The following is a 19,560-nucleotide window of genomic DNA, read 5'->3' on the forward strand; positions in this document are numbered from 1 at the left end:
CACAGAAAAGGTATATATGTGTACATTCAGCTCACACTGCAAATCTGTAAAATAATTCCTTAGAGGCAGCGAGCTAGTTGTTTTAGCTTAAAATATCTCCTCCACTAGCTTCTACTCATCCAGAATAATTAAAATAATTAAATTCTATCAATTAATTGAGTATTTAATTAAATGGTGAATGTGTACAAGAATTTAAAAGACTTGTAAAACAATTCACTTATAAGAGGAAAATGGTGAATGAATCCCTTATTTATTACATGTTATTAATATATTATTAAATAATATATTACCTTTTTATCTTCAAGGTATTCAATGTTTGCAGTGTTATACCCATCTCTCAGACCATGGCTTAAGACCCTGAAGCGACTAATGCCAACTGTATCAACGACTGAACTTCCATCAGGAAAAAATCTGACATCCCTAATTTCCAACATGCATCCATAATCAGCAAACCTAGAATGACAATTGGGGATGGGTGGATAAAAAAAAAAAAAAAATCATATCATTTGGAAGTAGGGATGATGTTTTTCTGTCCTCATGATGAATTTGGTAATTGAGTCTTGAAGGAAAAAAAATGTATCTCATTGTAAGGCTAGTAGTATGCATGCCTCTTGGAAATACATGCCTGCTACATACAAGGGCAGGAATTTTATCTGAGATTAGCACTCAGATGTTTACTGAACTCTAAAAGTAAAAAGTAAGAGCCAGAGGTTAAACAGTGGAGATGCATCATCACTTGAAACAAGAGAAATGTTTAGACAGACAGGAAATTAGGGCAGGAAGGCCAGGCTTTATTGTTTCTCCAAGTACCTTCTTAACATTACTGGTTATCGTCTCTGCCCATATAGGGTATAAAAACTTCCCACTCTGATCTCCAATTCTTCTCTTAAAGTACTGAACTTAACTGAAATGTTTCTATTCTTTTCCCACATGCTGCTGGATTCATATGAGTCTCCTAGAGAAGGTAGGTAAAGAAGAATCCACCGTGTAAACCTCAAGCAAATTCTAAACATTTAGACCTTTCTTTTTTTTCTCCTTAAGGCTGCATACAAATATACCTATTTCTTACTCATTTCCCTCAAATCAACTAGCCTCTTCATCACTACCAATAGTCTTTTTGGGACTAGTCAGACTACTTCACCTGTAATTCTTAGCAAGAGAGACAAGGCAGCTTGGGAATCATTTCCAATTTCTACTATGTCTATATATATTCACTCCTCTGATTAGGCCAATGTTTGGCCCAAGCAAGATGTCTATGTTTCTTACCAAATGACCTTACTAGAGGAAAACATTCTTCCAGAGAGTATATACTTGGGAGATACAATCCTATGATCTCCTTGCACAGGGAAAATGTAGTCTCAGCACAGTGGTTTTTGCCACTCTAACCTACTTCTAAAGGTAAATGTCCACTCTTCACCCCAGGAAGTTTGCTCAGCTCTCTGGTAACAGAAACAATCACAGAATTTTATAGGTAGATATGGAGATTGGTGGCAGAGTGTAAGGAAACTCAAGCCAAAGACGTAAAGTGACTTACTCAGGATCATACAGATGTAGAGCCAGACAATATGAGATTGTGTCACAGCTTTTATTATATCAAGAATATGCTGACCATACACACTAAGCAAGATGGTTAGATTTCCTAAATGAAATTTAACCAGATAAAAGCATTATTCTAAAAAGGGAATACATTTGGGATTACTCAGCTTCATGATTTCCTTATAAATAAGGGCCAAATTTAAAAAAAAAAAAAAATGTACTCAAGTACTCTTTGTGATATCTCATGTAATTTATCCTGCACATATTTTGCTGAATATAAATAAAATACTCTGGAGAAGAGGTACTAATTCCTTTGGCATGTGTATTAGTAGCTATAGCTCTACAGACATTTTATATACAGCTACAATTCTAAAGACACACATATGTACATGTAAGTTTGGAGAGCAGCATATACATATTTTAACTCTATAAAATATCAATACTGCAAGTCACTAATCATATCTTTCTTCATTTGTCATGGCAGCACTGCTTCCTCTCACTTGACCTTATTAAATAGTTTGTTATGGACTCTAACCCTACAGAAAAATCATTAGGACATCAGGAGCCAATGTGTCTAATAGTACAGTATCTAGTTCTCTCTGGGTTTCATCTTCCGTAGTCAGGTCAATCTACTCGTCAATTCATATGAAGAGTTGCCAGAAAAAGCTTGTATCTTTTCTTTTCTTTTTTTGAATAAAGTTTTCTCCTTTATCAGTCTTCACCACATGAATCTAAACTTGTAAGTACACATTTCGGGACAGTCTTGATTTTTTGCCAAGTCTTTTTTCGAGCTGGATGTCAGAGATCCTTTCTAGGTCTTGATTGAGTTTAATGATGCTATCGTCATTAGGCCTGTCATCTGCAGATTCTATTCTTTATCTTACAATTGATGTGGAGAATTTCAACTGTCTTGCAAATATTATTAAGATTTTTATGTACATTTTTTAAAAATTCCTAAGTCTGGTTTGTGCAAAGTTTCATTTTTATTATTTCATATATTCATTTATCACAATTGTTCAACAGAAGGGATATGTATTCCAGGCTTTTTTATGAACTACCAAAGAGTCCTAAATAAAATTTTAATGTATACTCTCCCCTCCTCTTTTCCATAGAATTTATGCATTCAGATATGAACACCTTCTCTATCTCCTGTTTCATTCTAGTTTGAATCTAGTTTGATTCTGCCAGAGTAAAACTGTTCACCTTGAACTAAAACATAGCAAATCCAAACAGAATTCTTTAATTAGCAGCATTAAAGACAAAGTATATATACAGGCAGTAAATATGTATATTTCTTTTAAGAAAATACACAAGCAATTTTTTTGATTTGTGAATACTTTCAATAATTTTTAATGAAATTAATACTTGTGGGTGAGTAAACTTTATAAAAATAGCACTATATCCCTTTGCTTGATTAATTTGACCAAATTCAAGCATTAGATTATATATGCTGACATAAAAAGGACTGTTTTAATTTTAAAATGGAGATGTACTCCCAAAATCAATTTCCGACAAATGCAATCCACTTAAAGGATTCTATTTTCAGAGTTGGGATGAGCAGAAGGTCAACATACCCGTCTTTCATTTCAAGGAAGAGGAGAGCAAACTCCAGAAGGCTAAGTGAGCTGCACAAAGTCACACAGGTTTTACCTGAGTTCTTCCCACTGCTATACTAACTTAAAAGCATGACTATTCCTTAAAATTACTTTAGTTTCACTGTCTTAAAAATGTGTTATAACACATACATACATGGGTTTTCCCCTCAACCATTCTAGATCCACTAATATTTGTGAGAATATCTAAAGAACTTCTAAAATGTGGTAATAAGGCAGAGTACAGATGATGGGATTGAAAGGCAGCAAAGGGAAAATGCTTCTGGGATATGCTTTACCAGACCCCAAACCAAAGCTCATCAAGCTGATGCCTCACTTCAGCCATGAAATTCATGTTCTAAAAGCAACACCTAACACCTTGGCCTAGGATGGGATGGCTATGTCAGAATCTCCATCTAAGGGGTGGGCCCAGGCCAGCAATACCTCTTTACACTTCAGGTTGTCTATTTTGCCTTCCCTCTTCTCCAACTTTTTAGCTTCCATTTATATGTTATCTTCCCTCATTAGAATATAGGGTTTTTAAGGGCAAGGACTATCTTTCTCTTGTATTTATATTCCTAGCACACAGTAATGGCACATGGTAAACACTATGCTGGTAGACTGATTGACAAAAGCATAAAGACCCAGGAGACAAGCAGTACAGTGTATTGCTGGCTTTCTTTTGTAATCAGTGTGGTTCTGGATAATCACTTAATCTTTATGGCATAAATTTTCTCATTTATAAAATTTGTGAAATAGATGACATGTCTATGGATCCTTTCGGGGTCTAAGCGTATAATAACATTAACCCTACACACTCTTTAATTTTGCCATCCTTTTAAGTTAATTTCCTAGGTTTCATTTAGTTAAAAAAAAAATGGACACCTCAAATTATCTAGATTTTCTTTGCTAGCTATCACAGTTTATATTGTTTAACAAGTCCTAGAAGAAGAAACTAAGAGACTTGTGGGGATAGGGACAGGAGCCTTCTTGGTTTGGAGGAGCTAAGGAGAAGATGGACCGAGTTGTGGGTGGCACTGAGGGCTGTTGGTATTGAATATGATTGGCATATACCATTTCAGTGTAGAAGACTCTCCCACTTCTTCCTGCTTTCTAAGAGACCCACCTGGAAGCTAATAAGGAAGCCAGAATGAGACTGGATGAGGAGAAGAAGGAGAAGGTAGTCAGATGTCTAAGAGATGCTGTGGGGTGACTAGCTCCATAGAACATGAGAGCTTCAGAGTCTCACAGGAAAGTGCCGGTGACCCTATCTATATCAAGGTATTCAAATGGAATCCACGTATAACTACCACCATCTTTTCTTGGCTGCTCTCTCAAGATAGGCTCTAAGGGAAGATTCTATAAAGAGCCATAGGAAGACATGCAAGAAAAAGCTACCCAAATCCCTTAGTGATCCATTGGGTAAGTTAAGATAGGGAAGCATGGAATGGCTGAGGCAAGTACCTACCAGAAGAGTTTACCTTCTCCCTTATGAGAAAGCTCAGTTGGACTAGCAGCAAACACAGGTCCAGGCCATAGGATACACATATCAAAGGGAAGAAATTCTCCATCCAGATAACACCTGGTGATCAGGACTGACAGGTGGTCGTGGTCAGACTAATAGGACTGACTATGCTATCTATATACTATGTGTGTTGCTAGATAAAATGTTCACAGAGCTGAAAGAAGCTTCAGAAGTCATCCTCTGGATGTGGAAAAACAGGGACACTGATACATTGTTGGTGGAATTGTGAATATATCCAGTCATTCTGGAGAGCAATTTGGAACTATGCTCAAAAAGTTATCAAACTGTGCATATCCTTTGACCCAGCAGCGTTGCTACTGGCTTTGTATCCCAAAGAGATCTTAAAGAAGGGAAGGGCACCTGTATGTACAAGAATGTTTGTGGCAGCCCTCTTTATGGTGACCAGAAACTATAAACTGAGTGGATGTCCATCAATTGGAGAATGGCTGAATAAATTGTGGTATATGAATATTATGGAATATTTTTGTTCTGTAAGAAATGACCAGCAGGATGATTTCAGAAAGGCCTGGAGAGACTTACATGAACTGCTGCTGAGTGAAATGAGCAGGACCAGGAGATCGTTGTATACTTCTACAACAATACTATATGATGATCAATTCTGATGGACGTGGCCCTCTCCAACAATGAGATGAACCAAATCAGTTCCAATAGAGCAGTAATGAACTGAACCAGCTACATCCAGCGAAAGAACTCTGGGAGATGACTATGAACCACTACATAGAATTCCCAATCCCTCTATTTTGTCCGCCTGCATTTTTGATTTCCTTCACAGGCTAATTGTACACTATTTCAAAATCCGATTCTTTTTATACAGCAAAACAACTGTTTGGACATGTATACATATATTGTATTTAATTTATATTTTAACATATTTAACATGTATTGGCCAACCTGCTATCTTGGGAAGGGAGGGGAAAAATTAGAACAAAAAGTTTGACAATTATCAATGTTGTAAAATTACCCGTGCATATATCTGGTAAATAAAAACTATTAAAAAAAAAAGAAGTCATCCCCTGTCCCCTGCACTGTCCCCTCCCCCACGCACCCTCTTTCACCACCATCCTCCTTATCCTTCTCTACCCTCAAGCCATTTTACAGATGAGAAAAGTTCCAGAAAAAAGCCAGTAATTTATCAAGTCATATTGGACAGGGTTGAAGAAGGGTTGGTGGAACAGAGGTAGTAGATGAATCTAACATCAAAGCTAGTGCTTCTCCCCTTATATATCAATCACCAAAGTCCTTCCCAGTCCTAATAGTCTAGAAGTCTATGACTTCTTGGATAGGATTGGAAGCAAGAACAATAAAAAAGTAACATCGTTTCATGAGAGCAAAATCTTCTGTATATTACATTGGGCTATGTGGGAAAAGAATGATGCCTTTGTAATTTATAAAACTAGTATGATAATTATACATAAAGATTAAATTAATCTTGTAATATCAAAGAAATATTCTAAGAGACAAGAATTCCTTCTGACATAAAACATTTCTCTAAATGGCAAACCCTAAAATTGAAAATAAGTCCTAGTAATTTAATAAACATCGAGACTATGTATGGCAATTAAGTATGCCAAACACAATTAATCTACCTCACAATTTGAACTCATATCTACTCAGATTTTTTAAATCACTTTTATTCCTTTCTCTTAATAACAAGTTTAGGGAGAAAAAAAACTCTCTAGGCAATTTTATTTCTATCCACTAGTGCCAAAGTTAAATTTCACCACACTGATGTTGAAATAGTTAAGTATATCATCAGCTCCTTCTGATCCCTATCACTTTATTTTACCTTTAACTTCTTATTCTCTTCACTTTGCCTCACTCAAATAATAACACACAAAATAATGTAATACATAAAATGAAAAGCTAAAAATGGACTGCATTTGCAAATACAGAGGAACAGAACGCAAAAGATAACTTTCTTTTAAAAAAAAATGAAACAGTACATTTTATCCTTAGGACCTTTTAAAATCTTAATTATCTAATTTCTTACCCTTTAAGCTCATCAGCTAAACACATGCCAAACCGTTTGGTGCCAGTTTCCATGCATCTTCTTATCATAAGCCTATATCGAGGTTCAAAGACATGTAGTGGACAAGGGATTGTAGGAAAGGCCATGGTGCACACAAAGATGGGAACATCTTTAGTCAAACTGTAAAACAATGAAAAATTTTAACTTATTTACACACTGAAGCTGAACTACTCAGAACAGATGAGAATAACTGGAAGGCTATAAAACAGATATAAAACAAACTAGAACTTTCATTTAAATAATGAAATCTGGCTTCTAATAGCACATTTTGTTGTTGTAGCAAAGACGTGGAAATGAAATACATGCCCACAAGAAACATTTGAGAAAGCTGGGGTGATATAAAGAAAATGGAATATTACTATATCATAAGAAATTATAAATATGGCAGATCAGAGAAATCTGAAGACTTATATGAAATGATGTAATGCACTAATGAAATAGGACCAAGAGAACAATTTACAATATGACTACCATAGTGTAAAACAAAACAACTTTTAAAGAGAGCTGAAATTTGATCAAAGCATTGATAAATTACTTCAGAAAAATGATGATGAAGCTCTTGGTAAAATGGGGAGGTAATATGATTTTAGCTATAGTTAATATTGATTTGTATTGCTTGCCTATATTTATGGGCTGGAAGAAAAGGAAGGAAAAAGTAGTAAAAAAAAAATATATTTAAAAAAAAGCATTGGTAAAATATTTTAAAATACACAGAATAAAACAAAGTTCAAAAGGGAACATAGACAAATGGGTAATTTTGTTACAATCTTGTTAAGTTTAATAAACATTTTTAAAAAGATACCAGTTCATAATTTCTTTTATTTTTTATATATTAAAATATGTACATATGTTGGTAATTGAAATAATATAGGATTTTTAAAAACACTGACAATTTCATGGTTGATCCAGTGAGCAAGGTCAAAATCCTAAAGCCTTAGTGAAAGTAAGGTCCTCTGCTCATCTGGGCCTTCCTTCCCCCATTTTTGAGTGGTGATGAGAAACAATTTCCTGACTATATAAATCATTAGTTTGTTGATTTGAAAAATTTGAAGATACAAATAGGAAAAGATTTTTTTTTCAAAATGACTTTATTAATATGATATAGTAGTTTACAATAATACTAAGAAAGAAAAGTTCTGAGATTTCAGAGGAAATATAATACCTTATATTAAAGGTAAACTAAAATCATTAGAGTTATTTCATATTAAATTATAACACAAATCTGTTTTATTACATTTATAACTAAATCTCCAAATCACAATTTCATTTTCCTTGCTACATTTAAAAAATACTTCTATAAGACTAACAAAAATGTATTTTCTGATGTCTCAATTAGATATAACAACACATGCACAGTACTTACTTTGATAACTCCTTCATTTCATCATCATAAACCTTTTTTCTATCAGATAACTCTTCTGGTAAATAATGAAGTATTAATTCTTCAGTCAATGTGGTTTTTTTATAACTTCTGCTTGCCAAAAACTGAAATAAAATAAATGTTAAACAACAATCATATTGTTATGTAGCAAATCCAAAGACGTTCAACACAGTAATTTTAATTTTGACTATAAAACTCCTGTCTGTAAGTCTTAAGATACAAAAAAAGATATAGAAAAAAAAATATGGAAAACGTATATGGCAATGTAGGACACTACAGGAAAAAAATAGAAATATCTAGTGACTTGCAAATATATAAAGTTGTTTCAAAACTTTTCTGTTTATATAGATGCTCTAGTATGAAGAACATTATATGTTATAATTTAACCTTCCTTATAATTCTCTAACTAAAACTCAGACCAAAAAGCAAATAAATTCAAAATGGCATGTCTTGGTCTTATGTCTTATACAAGTTCCCAATGTGGAAATATGACATGATGAAATTAATTCTCAACAAAGTTCTTCCATATGTCAAGCTATGTATTTTCAGGGGAGGATTGAAGTATTATAATCAATACCAAATGTTTTGTTTTCTTAGGGTTAGCTCAAGCACGCAAATTAGGCTATCTAAGTTAAGTAATTTTTTTGGGGGGGTGAGGGAAGGAAGGGAAGGAATCGCTGGACTCAATATTGAGCACCACTCTTGTAACTTTCCAGGAGGCTGTCTTAAATGTGTATGGTTAGACCAGCCCTTGTTTTATTGTTACCCTCAGTCTTTGTCCACATGCTTTATCTTCTTCCTAAGGAGATTTATAAATTTATAAATATGGCAAAGGCCACATAGGAAATGTAAGCACAATAAAAGCTGGTTTATTTATATACCATTAAATGGGACTTCTACATATCTATAATAATTGATAGCTGAATTTGCAACTAACTGCTCTGGGGACACTATAAGATCATAAAGTACCTTGGAAATTACAGACATTTAATTCTGTTCCTTATATATTTGTATATTTTATTTTTAAATTCTTAAAAAAATTGGTAGTTCACATATGGCATACATGACTTTCTATATACCCATCATATAAGACAATATAAATACAATAATGCTCCACCTTTATGAATTTGACTGCTAGAAACCTTAGCCATTTTTATCACTGCTGGGATTCTGGGGGAAGCTTAGGGGGGGGGAGAGGGAGGAAGGGGGAAGCACAAATACAAATAACTGTCACAAAAAATCCATGTCCTTCCATAGCAGATAATGATTTAACAAAACAGCACATTACAAGCAGGCTCATTCTGATGTCAACATTAATAGCTGACAGCCAAAGGAGAAATACAATTATTATCAATACAAAAACAAAAAAATTCAGGCTACTCAATGTAGGGACAGAGAATCCTATAGAACTCAATGTCCCCACTAAAAGCAACACTTTACAATAGCAAATATCTATAATGGATGTGTTTAAAGGAACATTAAAATATGTTCAGGACATGGTTTTAGAAAACATGAAAATGTGTATTATTAAAATAAATTATTTTTCTATGATTGATGCCAAATCTTTTTTAAGTGAAATCCTAGATTTCATATAAAGTATTATTATTAGTAATTTACACTTGTTTAGCACTTTTAAAACTTTTCAAAGTGCTTTTATATCAAGTGTCTAATTTTAATCATTGGTAGAGTTTAAAATGAGGTATATCCCTGTTATAGAAGAAGTAACCAAATCCTGACTGGTTGTGACTTGTCCAAGATCAAACCCTAAGTTAATGACAACATTGGGCCTGAAGCCCAGGCCTCCTTATTTCTTGTCTAGTGAAGTTCATCTAAATATATATGTATGTATATATTTTTAAATCAAGAGGATGATTAAAAAAAATTATGAGTTAGAGGTCTGTTTCTACATTATTATGTTTATTTTCACAAGATACAAATAATTACTATAGATAAAGAAACATCTGACTTCCCAAGGAAACCTGAGTTTTATAGTTCTGGTTTCAGACTACATGAAAAGTGCTATATGTATGTTTGGGACTTGAATCTGTTTTATTGAGTATATATCCTTTGTATCTTTAAATTATTTAACTCTAAAAATAAATTATGTGTTCTTAAATTATGTGTGTGCAATTAAAGAGGAAAAAAGTCAGAGAGAAGAAACAGCCCTGCCCAGTGACAAGGCCAAAAGGTGGGTAAAAAATAATCTACCAGAAATGAGACATAGCACAACACCTACTATATAAATATGCTTACTTCAGATAGCTTCTCTTTGCACAATGGACAGTCTGGTGTATGATCAAGGCAGCGTTCAAGACATTTTAGGCAGAAAGTATGTCCACATGGAGTGGTAACAGGTTCATAGAATAACCTGATGAAGGGAAGAAAACAAAATCTGTATTTGTTCTCAACAAAAACATGAAAATATTCAGAAAAGACTTCACAACTTAATTTTTATTCATTTTAACTTTATCCAGTACTTCTACTACTGCTACAAGAGTAATTTCATTTTTATTTCAACTTCTTACCATGGAAAATAGAGAAATATTTCCTCAAAATTTTTTTTAATAATTATAAATTTTTGTGAAGTAGTTCATAATTATGTAATTACCTACTACAGCCAGGGATCTCAGACTGTTTTGTGTGTCACAGACCCCCTTTGAAGGCATAGTGAGGCCTATCGACCTCTTCTCAGAATAATGATTTTATAAATGTATAAAATAAAATCACTATATTACCCAAAAAATACAAACAAATCTAATTGCATAAAAAGTTATAAAAGAGTCCCAACAAATTCATAAACTCTAGTTAAGAAGCTTTATAGTAAAGAATAAAATACACTTTCCTTCTAAATTAAATGATTTTTATTTTCTGGTTCTATAGTTCTGTTCTACTATACCTCATACAAAGAGAACATTCAAAGTCTGATGCATCTACCAAGATTACTGGACTCTCTCCCACTTTAGTATTTGGAACAACTTGAGGTAAGGTCTCTCCATCTAAAAAAAAAAAAAAAAGAATTGACAAATATTAATAAGATTCAAGTCAAGTGAATTTGAATGACAAAATGCAATATGTACCCTTTTTGGGGAAGAAAAGCAATATATAAATTTAACATAACAAGTTTTATAGAATTAGAAAGATTAGATACCAGGTTAAGTACACTGCTTCTCTTTTAATTAGAAAGCGTGTACAAATTATGTTCTTATATAGGTAATCATATAGGTTAAATTACTCCTGAAAATTATTTACGAGCGCGAATTTTTGACTTAATTAATATGACAACTAATGGTACCTATTACTAATAGCTATTTGTCCTCTTCATTGCTAATTATAATGCCTTTAGAGCATGGGCAGGAGAAAGAAAAGGAATTGAATAAGTTAATTTACTACTTACTTTAAGTAATGATGCTGTTGTGATACTTTTAGATTTACTTAGGAATGGAATTTTGAAACTAATAACTTAAAATATTTTTGTCCAATGTGGATTTCAATCTATCATGTCACTATTTCTTTTCACTACAGATGTTTATTATTAACATGTTTGTATTAAAAATTGCATAATGATTTAACACAGGTTAAATTTAATTTACCATAGTTTACATTCAAAGTTTAAAATTAAGTAAATCTTTATGTAACTGAAAAAAATCTTAATAATCATTACTTCTGTTACGTCAGATGAAAAGGTCTACTTCCAAATGCTCCCCTATACATTACTACCAGGAATAGATCTTCCTCCAACTTTAATTGGACAGAAGTAGCTGGGACCTAATGTGACCAAATCAAAGAATTCTGCTTTCTGGTCTCTATTTCTAAAAATTTAACTGGTTTGATGAAGAGTTATATTACAGATATCACTATTTCTGATTTAATAAATACATATAGGTTTATTCTATATCTTCTTTAAGAGGGATAAACAAATCATCTGCACTAATAATGGAATGTGTAATTCATGCTATTATGACGCAAAGCACAACAAATATTTAAAATAAATGGCAATAAATTATATGTGAAAGAAAACACACAATTATTTTTCACCAAACAACTGAAGAAAATGCCAATGTTTTGAGGCCTTTATTACTCTTCAGTAATTATGTAACACTTAGTAGTTTAATCTGCAGCCAAAAATATGCCTAAGGAAGTTTAGTTGTATGTGAAGTATTGGAAAACCACACCTAGGGAAATTATTAGATTTATGTTCAAACTAAGAATCTAATAGCTCTTCTGCTATTACCACTGATGAAGTTTCCATTTCTTTTTTCTCTCATTTCACAATATTGGACTATACTTTTCTGAACTCAAAAATGCAACGAGTTTTTCAAAGTTTTTGATTGATTTTCCCAGAGGGTGGGGGACTGAATCACAAATTTGTATAAATTTTACTCCATTTGTTTTGTATACCGACAAATATGATAGAGTGCATTCCACTTACCACCTTTTTTTAGATACACAATATAACTCAGCACTCAATGCTTTGACGTCACATCTTCTAGTGAACTGTACATAGGCCACTAACCTTCCTTGGAAATTTTGTTAGGGATGTTCAGATTCTGTACATCTTCCAAATCGGTGGGAAACTCTCTCTTTAAATTAACATTAGAAAGGGCTGTTTTAAAAGTCGTTTTTTTATCTTCAAAATGTAGATCAAGTACATGATGCGAAACTGAAGAATCAGAGTTTTGATAAACATCAGACTCCTGGGACAGAGTTTTGTTGAATTGGAACAAAGAATCCTGGGAATGAAAGATAAAAACAATTTAAGGGAGAAACATCAGAAAAAAAGAAAAAAAGCCTAGTGATCTTTAAAGAAACAAAAGTGTACAATTTTCTTCTACAACTGCTTCAATTGGTATTAAACCTTAAAATGGAGTATTTTCATGGTGAGACTCTCTTAAGAGAACCTGCTTCATTTTTCTACACAAAAAAAATCTCAAATATCAGAATAATCCCTCCAATTTCTCTTCAAAGGCAAAATAAGAGATTCATCTTTTTTTCCCCAAAGAACATTTCTTCTAAACCCTTTTTTGAGTTATTTATGTGATATAGCACAAAAGATTCAGAACTTAAAGTTAGAGGATTCTTGATTGAAATTTTACCTTTGACACTTAACAATTTGGTTACCACAGGACAGCTACTTAAACTTTCCAAACCTTAGTTTCTTCTTTTATAATATAGGAGTAATAACACTTATAGTAGCTGCCTCACAGAGTTATTTTGAGAACAAAATGGCCCAATGCATACAAAACCTCAAAATGTCATATAAATGAGCACAAGTATTATTTTCATCATTCTTCTTGACATCTTCTAAATGACCAACTTTCACAACTGAGGTATTTGCAAAATGGAGTACTTTTATTGGCACTGAAAAAAAAAAAAAAACTAAAGCTAAGCATAGCTCAAGGATTATTTGTGTATTTTTTCATGTTGTAGTTAATATCTTAATTATTTTGCTAAATACTTTTTAGAACATTATAGCACTACTAAATCAAGACTACACCAAAAAATGTATGCACTTCCTACCTTAGAACATCCTGCACTAGAATCATCTTCTAGTTCAGTCTGGGTATTTATATTACCCATAAATTTAGGTTTCAATCTGGTATAAGGTATTCGACTTCGGAAGGAAGATGTTAAATTTTCATGTATATTTTCCAAAGCTGAGAAAAACACTTCACACATTATCTAAATAATTATAAAAAAAAAAAAAAAAAAGAAAGAAAGAAAATATTTGGGGCCACCATATTTTCAAAGACAACATACTTCAGGAAGCTTACAGATTATGAAGTGTAAAGAATTCCTAAAAGATCTACATTGTATAAATGAAAAACACACACACACAAAATCTTTTTAAAAGTTTAAAAAGATCTTCCCCAATAACCAAGGGACTGATTTTCCCATAGGAAATATTTAGAATTAAGTTCAACTTTGAGTAATTGAGTACCTGGTTGTTAAGCGAGTACTCTCTGATGCTTAAACTGTTATTGGATTCATATGACAAATTTTCCTAAAATATTTTTATGAATAAGAAACAATTATTTCTCTTTGAAGTACCAGGAAGTTAAAGGAAAAAATTCTAACAAAAAAAGTTGGCCTATACTATGCTTGAAAGTGAAAATCTAAATAATTATTAAGAAAAAATTCAGGCAAATTCATTTTATTCTGCATCAATATACTGCAATACTAAGATATTTTCAATTAGCAATAATCGTGTCTCGGATAAACCTCATTGGCTTCGATACTGCTACTGCGCAAAGCTAATACTAAGATATTTTAATGTATCTATCATTTCTTTGGTATACATTTTCCACTGATGCAGATTATCATGCCAACATATCATCTCATTCTATACATTATCAACATTTTTATTTTGTCCATCAATGTGTTAAAAGGCTTTTTTCTTGTTCTTTTAGTATATTGGGGCTATTTATTTCTTGTTTCTCATTCTCATTACTGGCCACATTATCATAAATAAATATCCTCAATAACATATTTTATATGCTCAAGTCCAATTTCCATTGAGATCATACTGGATGGAGGCAAGCTTTGAAGGCTACATCAGTGAAACCTGAACTCTGGAAGGCTATACCAAGTTGGAGAGGCTTTGAGAAAAATTCCAACAATAAACTTATTATCTTTGGTCTTAGAATCAACTTAGTTAAATGCAAAAAGATAGTACCAGAAAGGTTGGCTACTGAGTGATTTTGTTTTTTGAGAACAATATATGATACAATCAAAAATTTATTGAGAATTGAATTTTTATTCCCAACTATTTTAATTATTCATTTAAAGGGAAAATGGTCTAGATACCCAAGTCAACTATATCACATACACAAGGTTAAGTCCAAGAAGTCTCTATTTCCACTAATACAATATCATTGTTTCATACAGAATTGGATAGTGTATATTTACTATTAGAAAGCACTATATATGGCCATAGAAGGAGAAAAGGGTATCCAGAATAGCAAAACTCTTAAATTCATAAAATGCAGAGAAAGTGCTTAACAGTTAATTTTAAGAAAAATGTAGAACTTATAAATGTATCCCTAATGGCAAAGAATTGGAAATTAATGGGGGGGGGGGATCAATTGGAGGAATGGCTGAACAAATTATGGTATAGATACTACTAAGGTGAAAGAAATGACAAAGCAGGATGATTTTGGAAAGACTTTTATGAGCTAATGAAAAGTGAATTAAGCAGAGCCAGGAGAATGCCATACATAGTAACAGCAATATTGTAACAACGATAAAATTGAAAAGACTTAGCTATTCTGATTCAAGATGTAAGCCAAAATAATTCCAAAGGACCCACAATGAGAAAGATTATCAATCTCCAGAAAAAGAATCTCCAGACTGAAGTATCCTTTTTTCACTTTTTCTTGCAACATGACTAATATGGAAATATGTTGTGCATGACTTCACATTGTTTGCCTTCTCAATGGATGAGGGAGAGACAGCAAGGAGAGGAAAATTTGAAATTCAAAATTTTAAAAAATATATCAAAAAAATGCAACTGGGAAATGTGTAACAAAAGAAATAAAATACAATAAAACTTTTTATTTTAAAAAGAAAAAAATATAGCCCAATTTGAAGGAAAAAAATTCAAATAATCACTCTACCTTTTGGGCTTCTTTCTTTATTATTCCTCGTCCAGGATTTAAGGCAACACAATAGAGAAACTCCTTCAATGCCTCCTCAGTTCTTCCCAATCCAGAAAGAGCCTGAGCTTTCACATAATGTCCCTATATGTAGCAAATAAAAAATAAATACTTAAAATGCAACATGCATGTAATTCATCCTACTTCAAGAATAATAGGCTTAAAGAATAATCATTGCAATTAATTTGTTAAGCAAATTTTAAAATAAATGAGCCATGTATGAATTACTTCTTTTATATTCCTTTGCCGAAGTCAATGCCAAATTATTAAAGTCTAAATTTCTTCAAGCTGTTTACCTACTAAATTACATAGGAACTTCTAGTATTTTATAACCAGAAGAGATAAACTATAAATAGGAGGCTTGATTGTTCTTTCTAAGGCCAATGTGATAGCTCAGCTTTTGCTAAGAGGTGCCCATAGCTATGTTATACATTTTAAAAAATTCATTTACAGGTTTCATCAGTATCTACTTAAAGAGAAGCAGTAATTTTTCATTCACCATAAATTTGCCTCATTTGAGTTTCAAACTGTCTTGTTTTTCACCAAATAAGTTTAATTCCTTACAGAACTATGTCATCCTTTTCCCCACCTTGATGGAGTCTTCTGGTTTAAGTGATTAGTACTTTTATTTCAAATAGATTTACCAAAATGAAAATTAAAATCACTCTATAATTCTTCACTGTTTAAATCTAAAAGGTTTTCATGTAAAAAAAATAATAATAATCGCCATATTTGCAATCACTTATCTCTGTGTTTTAGGCATGTAAATTGTAAGAGCAAGTTACACGTTAGCAATGGTCTCTCAATTTTATTCCTGTATTTTTTAAAGTTTCTGTTGTTATGAAATACAACTCATTTTTTCTAGTGACTTATTTTGTCAATTTACCTTAGAACATGTAGACTTAACTCATTTGCTTATTTTAATTTTAAATCAGAGGTAACTATTTGCATTATAAACATGCACAATGCACAGATGATAAACTGGAGACAATCACTAAGGAAATTACTAGCATGCAGAGGACTAGGAAAAGCTTTTTTTAAAAAGCAAACTTTTAACTGAGGCTTGAAGGAAGCCATGAGGCAGAAATGAAAAGAACTTGAAGCATTGATAACTTATTCAATGAAAATGTACGAAGTCAGGATGTAGGGTGTTATGTGTAAAGAACAGCAAGGAGACAGTGTCACTGTATTATAGAAGATGTGGAGGAGGATTAAGGTCTAAGGATTAAGAAGAATGGAAAAGTAAGAGGGTCAAATTGTAAAGGGTTTATCTCTTGCCTCTTGGTTTCCTTCAAGTCTCAATTGAAATTCCACTTTCTATAGGAAGACTTTCTCAACTCCTTTAATTCTACTGCCTTTTTTTCTTTTAATTATTCCATATTTATTTTATAAATCTTATTTATACATATTTGTTTGCTTCTTTTCCCCCCACTAAACTGTGACCTCCTTGAGGGCAAGGATTATCTTTTTACTTTTTTTTTTTAAATTCCCAAAACTTAGCACAGTATCTGGCACTTAAATGTTTATTGACTGATTTTGAAAACCAAAAGAGGAACTTCTATTTCATTCTGGAAGTGATCGGGGGCTGCTGGAGCTTACTGAGGGGGGTGAAAGGTAACATGGTCAGACATATGCTTTATGAAGATCATTTTGGCAGGAAGATGGAGTGGAATGGAGAGAAACTTGTGACAGACCAATCAGAAGGCTACTGTAGTAGTTCAGGCATAAGGTGATAAAAGTACAAAGTAAGAGAAAAAGGAATGTCTAAGAGGAAAATTACAAATGTAAACTTGACAGGATTTGGTTAACAGACTGGAAATGGGGAAAGAGAGAAAATGAGGATGACATGATCAGTTTAGGGGACTAAGAGCAAAAGGGAAATAATGAACAATGCATAACCCTTTTGGGCTTTCTGGAACAAGATGCCTGACCTCCAGGTACCCCTTCGATCCCCTTCCTCCTATTCCAACTTTTTCTGGTGAGCTGACCTCCTCCATTAAGATGAGACAGTTCTTGAGGGCAAGGACTGTCTTTGTCTTATCCTGATCCCTGTTGCTGAGCACAGTGTCTTGCACACAGAAGTGCTAACTAAACGTATATTGAATTGAAAAGAAAATGAATTAAGTTTGGGACATATCATGTTTAAGATAGTTATAGAACATCCAATAAGAGAGGTCCAATAGGCAGTTGGAGATTTAACATTGGCATTCAGGAGAGAAGTTGCAGTTGAATATGTCTCTACACAGAGATGATCACTGAATATAAAGGAGCTGTTGAGATCACCAAGCAAAATAGTATAGAGGACACAGGGAAGAAAAGAGGGCACAGGACAGAGCTATATGGGACACCCATTAATGGATAAAGATCCAGAATAGGAAGAGGAATGGTCATACAGGCAGGAGGAAAAGCAGGAGAGAACAGAGTCAAGAAAGCTGAGTCAAGAGAGAAGAGGATCAAGGAAAGGAAGGTGATCAACAATGTTAAGTACTACAGGGTAGTCAGAAAAGATAAGGGTGAATAATAAATGCCTGATAGATTCAGGAATTAAGCCTTGATCACAGGTAACTGGAGAGAATAGGTTCATTTGAATTCTAAGTTCAGAAATCAGACTGTAGAGCTAAGTAAAAGGTAAAAGAAAGGAAGGGGAAGCATGAATTACAGACAGCTCTGTGAAAGAGGTTAGCCATGAACAGGAAACTATAAAGGGCTAGAACTGAGCAAATGGACTTGGATAATGGAGCACGTGAGGCTAATTGCCAATTGGACAAGTCTCTATTAACATGTTTGAAGGATGACCCTTCCCAACTATTCTGTGCTGGCTGGATCGGTGGGTGTGGACAAAGAAGGGGAAGTGGCATGAGTGGGTAGAGTAGGAGGAGGAAATTGATTGCTAGATCTAATCCCCTGACTGAGACAGTGAAAGACCAAGAATAAAGACTTAATTATCTTGACTCCAGCTTATTCTAAGAGATCCAGGGTCCCAACAGGAAACAAGAAAGAGAATGATATCTAGTAGGAATGGATGGATCAAATATTTTGGATTGATGGAAAAGACATGAGTGTGTTTGTAGGCAGTAGGGAAGCAGTCAGTAGACAGGTAGACTGAAGATTCTTTTTTATTATTATTATTATTATTATTATTATTTTGACAGTACATATGCATGGGTAAGTTTTTTACAGCATTATCTCTTGTATTCATTTCTTTTCCGAATTTTCCTCTCTCTCCCTCTTACTCCCTCCCCTAGATGATTGGCAATCCCATACATGTTAAATGTGTTACAGTATATCCTAGATATAATATCTGTGTAAAACCGAATTTCTTGTTGCATGGTAAGAATTGGATTCAGAAAGTAAAAGTAACCTGGGTAGAAAGACAATAGTGCAAACAGTTTACACTCACTTCCTGAAGATTCTTTAGAGTGGAGATGATAGTGGAGGCAATCTGCTGGAGAAGAAAGACTAGAACAGGATCACCTGTTCATGTAAAGGACTTTGCTTGGCAGAGAAACGGGCTACTCCTTCATGTAATTTAAGAGTGAAGGAGGAAATAGTGGGGGAAGGTATTTGAGTAATGTGAGATAAAGAAGAGGGAAAAGAAGGAGATCCCAGTGAATGGCTTCATCAGATATTTAAAAGAGAAATGGACTGGGTTCTAAAGGTTATAAAATCAACTACTTGGATATCTCACTTCTCCTCCTCTCTGAGTTTTAATAAAAATGAAACAGATGAATTAAATAATTTCTAAGAAATTCCATGTTAAAGGGATGCCCATCAACTGGGGAATGGGTTGAATAAGCTGTAAAAGAATGTGATAGAATATTATT

General features: G+C 33.2%; 1 protein-coding gene and 1 non-coding gene across 4 annotated transcripts in view; both read right to left on the reverse strand.

Moving 5' to 3' along the window:
• Window positions 1-19,560, reverse strand: part of LONRF2 (LON peptidase N-terminal domain and ring finger 2) — an 81,409-nt gene that overhangs the window by 10,993 nt on the left and 50,856 nt on the right. The window contains exons 3-10 of one of the 3 annotated variants that reach the window (XM_074300401.1): window positions 15,698-15,820; window positions 13,602-13,763; window positions 12,598-12,814; window positions 10,981-11,080; window positions 10,338-10,452; window positions 8,067-8,188; window positions 6,665-6,823; window positions 291-453 (exon numbers count right to left, since the gene is read on the reverse strand). In XM_074300401.1, the coding sequence (XP_074156502.1) occupies window positions 291-453; window positions 6,665-6,823; window positions 8,067-8,188; window positions 10,338-10,452; window positions 10,981-11,080; window positions 12,598-12,814; window positions 13,602-13,763; window positions 15,698-15,820 (1,161 nt within the window). The remainder of the gene's footprint in view (window positions 1-290; window positions 454-6,664; window positions 6,824-8,066; window positions 8,189-10,337; window positions 10,453-10,980; window positions 11,081-12,597; window positions 12,815-13,601; window positions 13,764-15,697; window positions 15,821-19,560) is intronic. The other 2 variants (XM_074300400.1, XM_074300402.1) reach the window with 2 other exon arrangements.
• Window positions 14,198-14,337, reverse strand: LOC141565316 (U4 spliceosomal RNA). Its single transcript, XR_012488985.1, has one exon. It is a non-coding gene; the product is annotated as a U4 spliceosomal RNA (small nuclear RNA).

Source organism: Sminthopsis crassicaudata, chromosome 3, assembly GCF_048593235.1.
Source record: "Sminthopsis crassicaudata isolate SCR6 chromosome 3, ASM4859323v1, whole genome shotgun sequence".
Taxonomy (NCBI): Eukaryota; Metazoa; Chordata; class Mammalia; order Dasyuromorphia; family Dasyuridae; genus Sminthopsis; species Sminthopsis crassicaudata.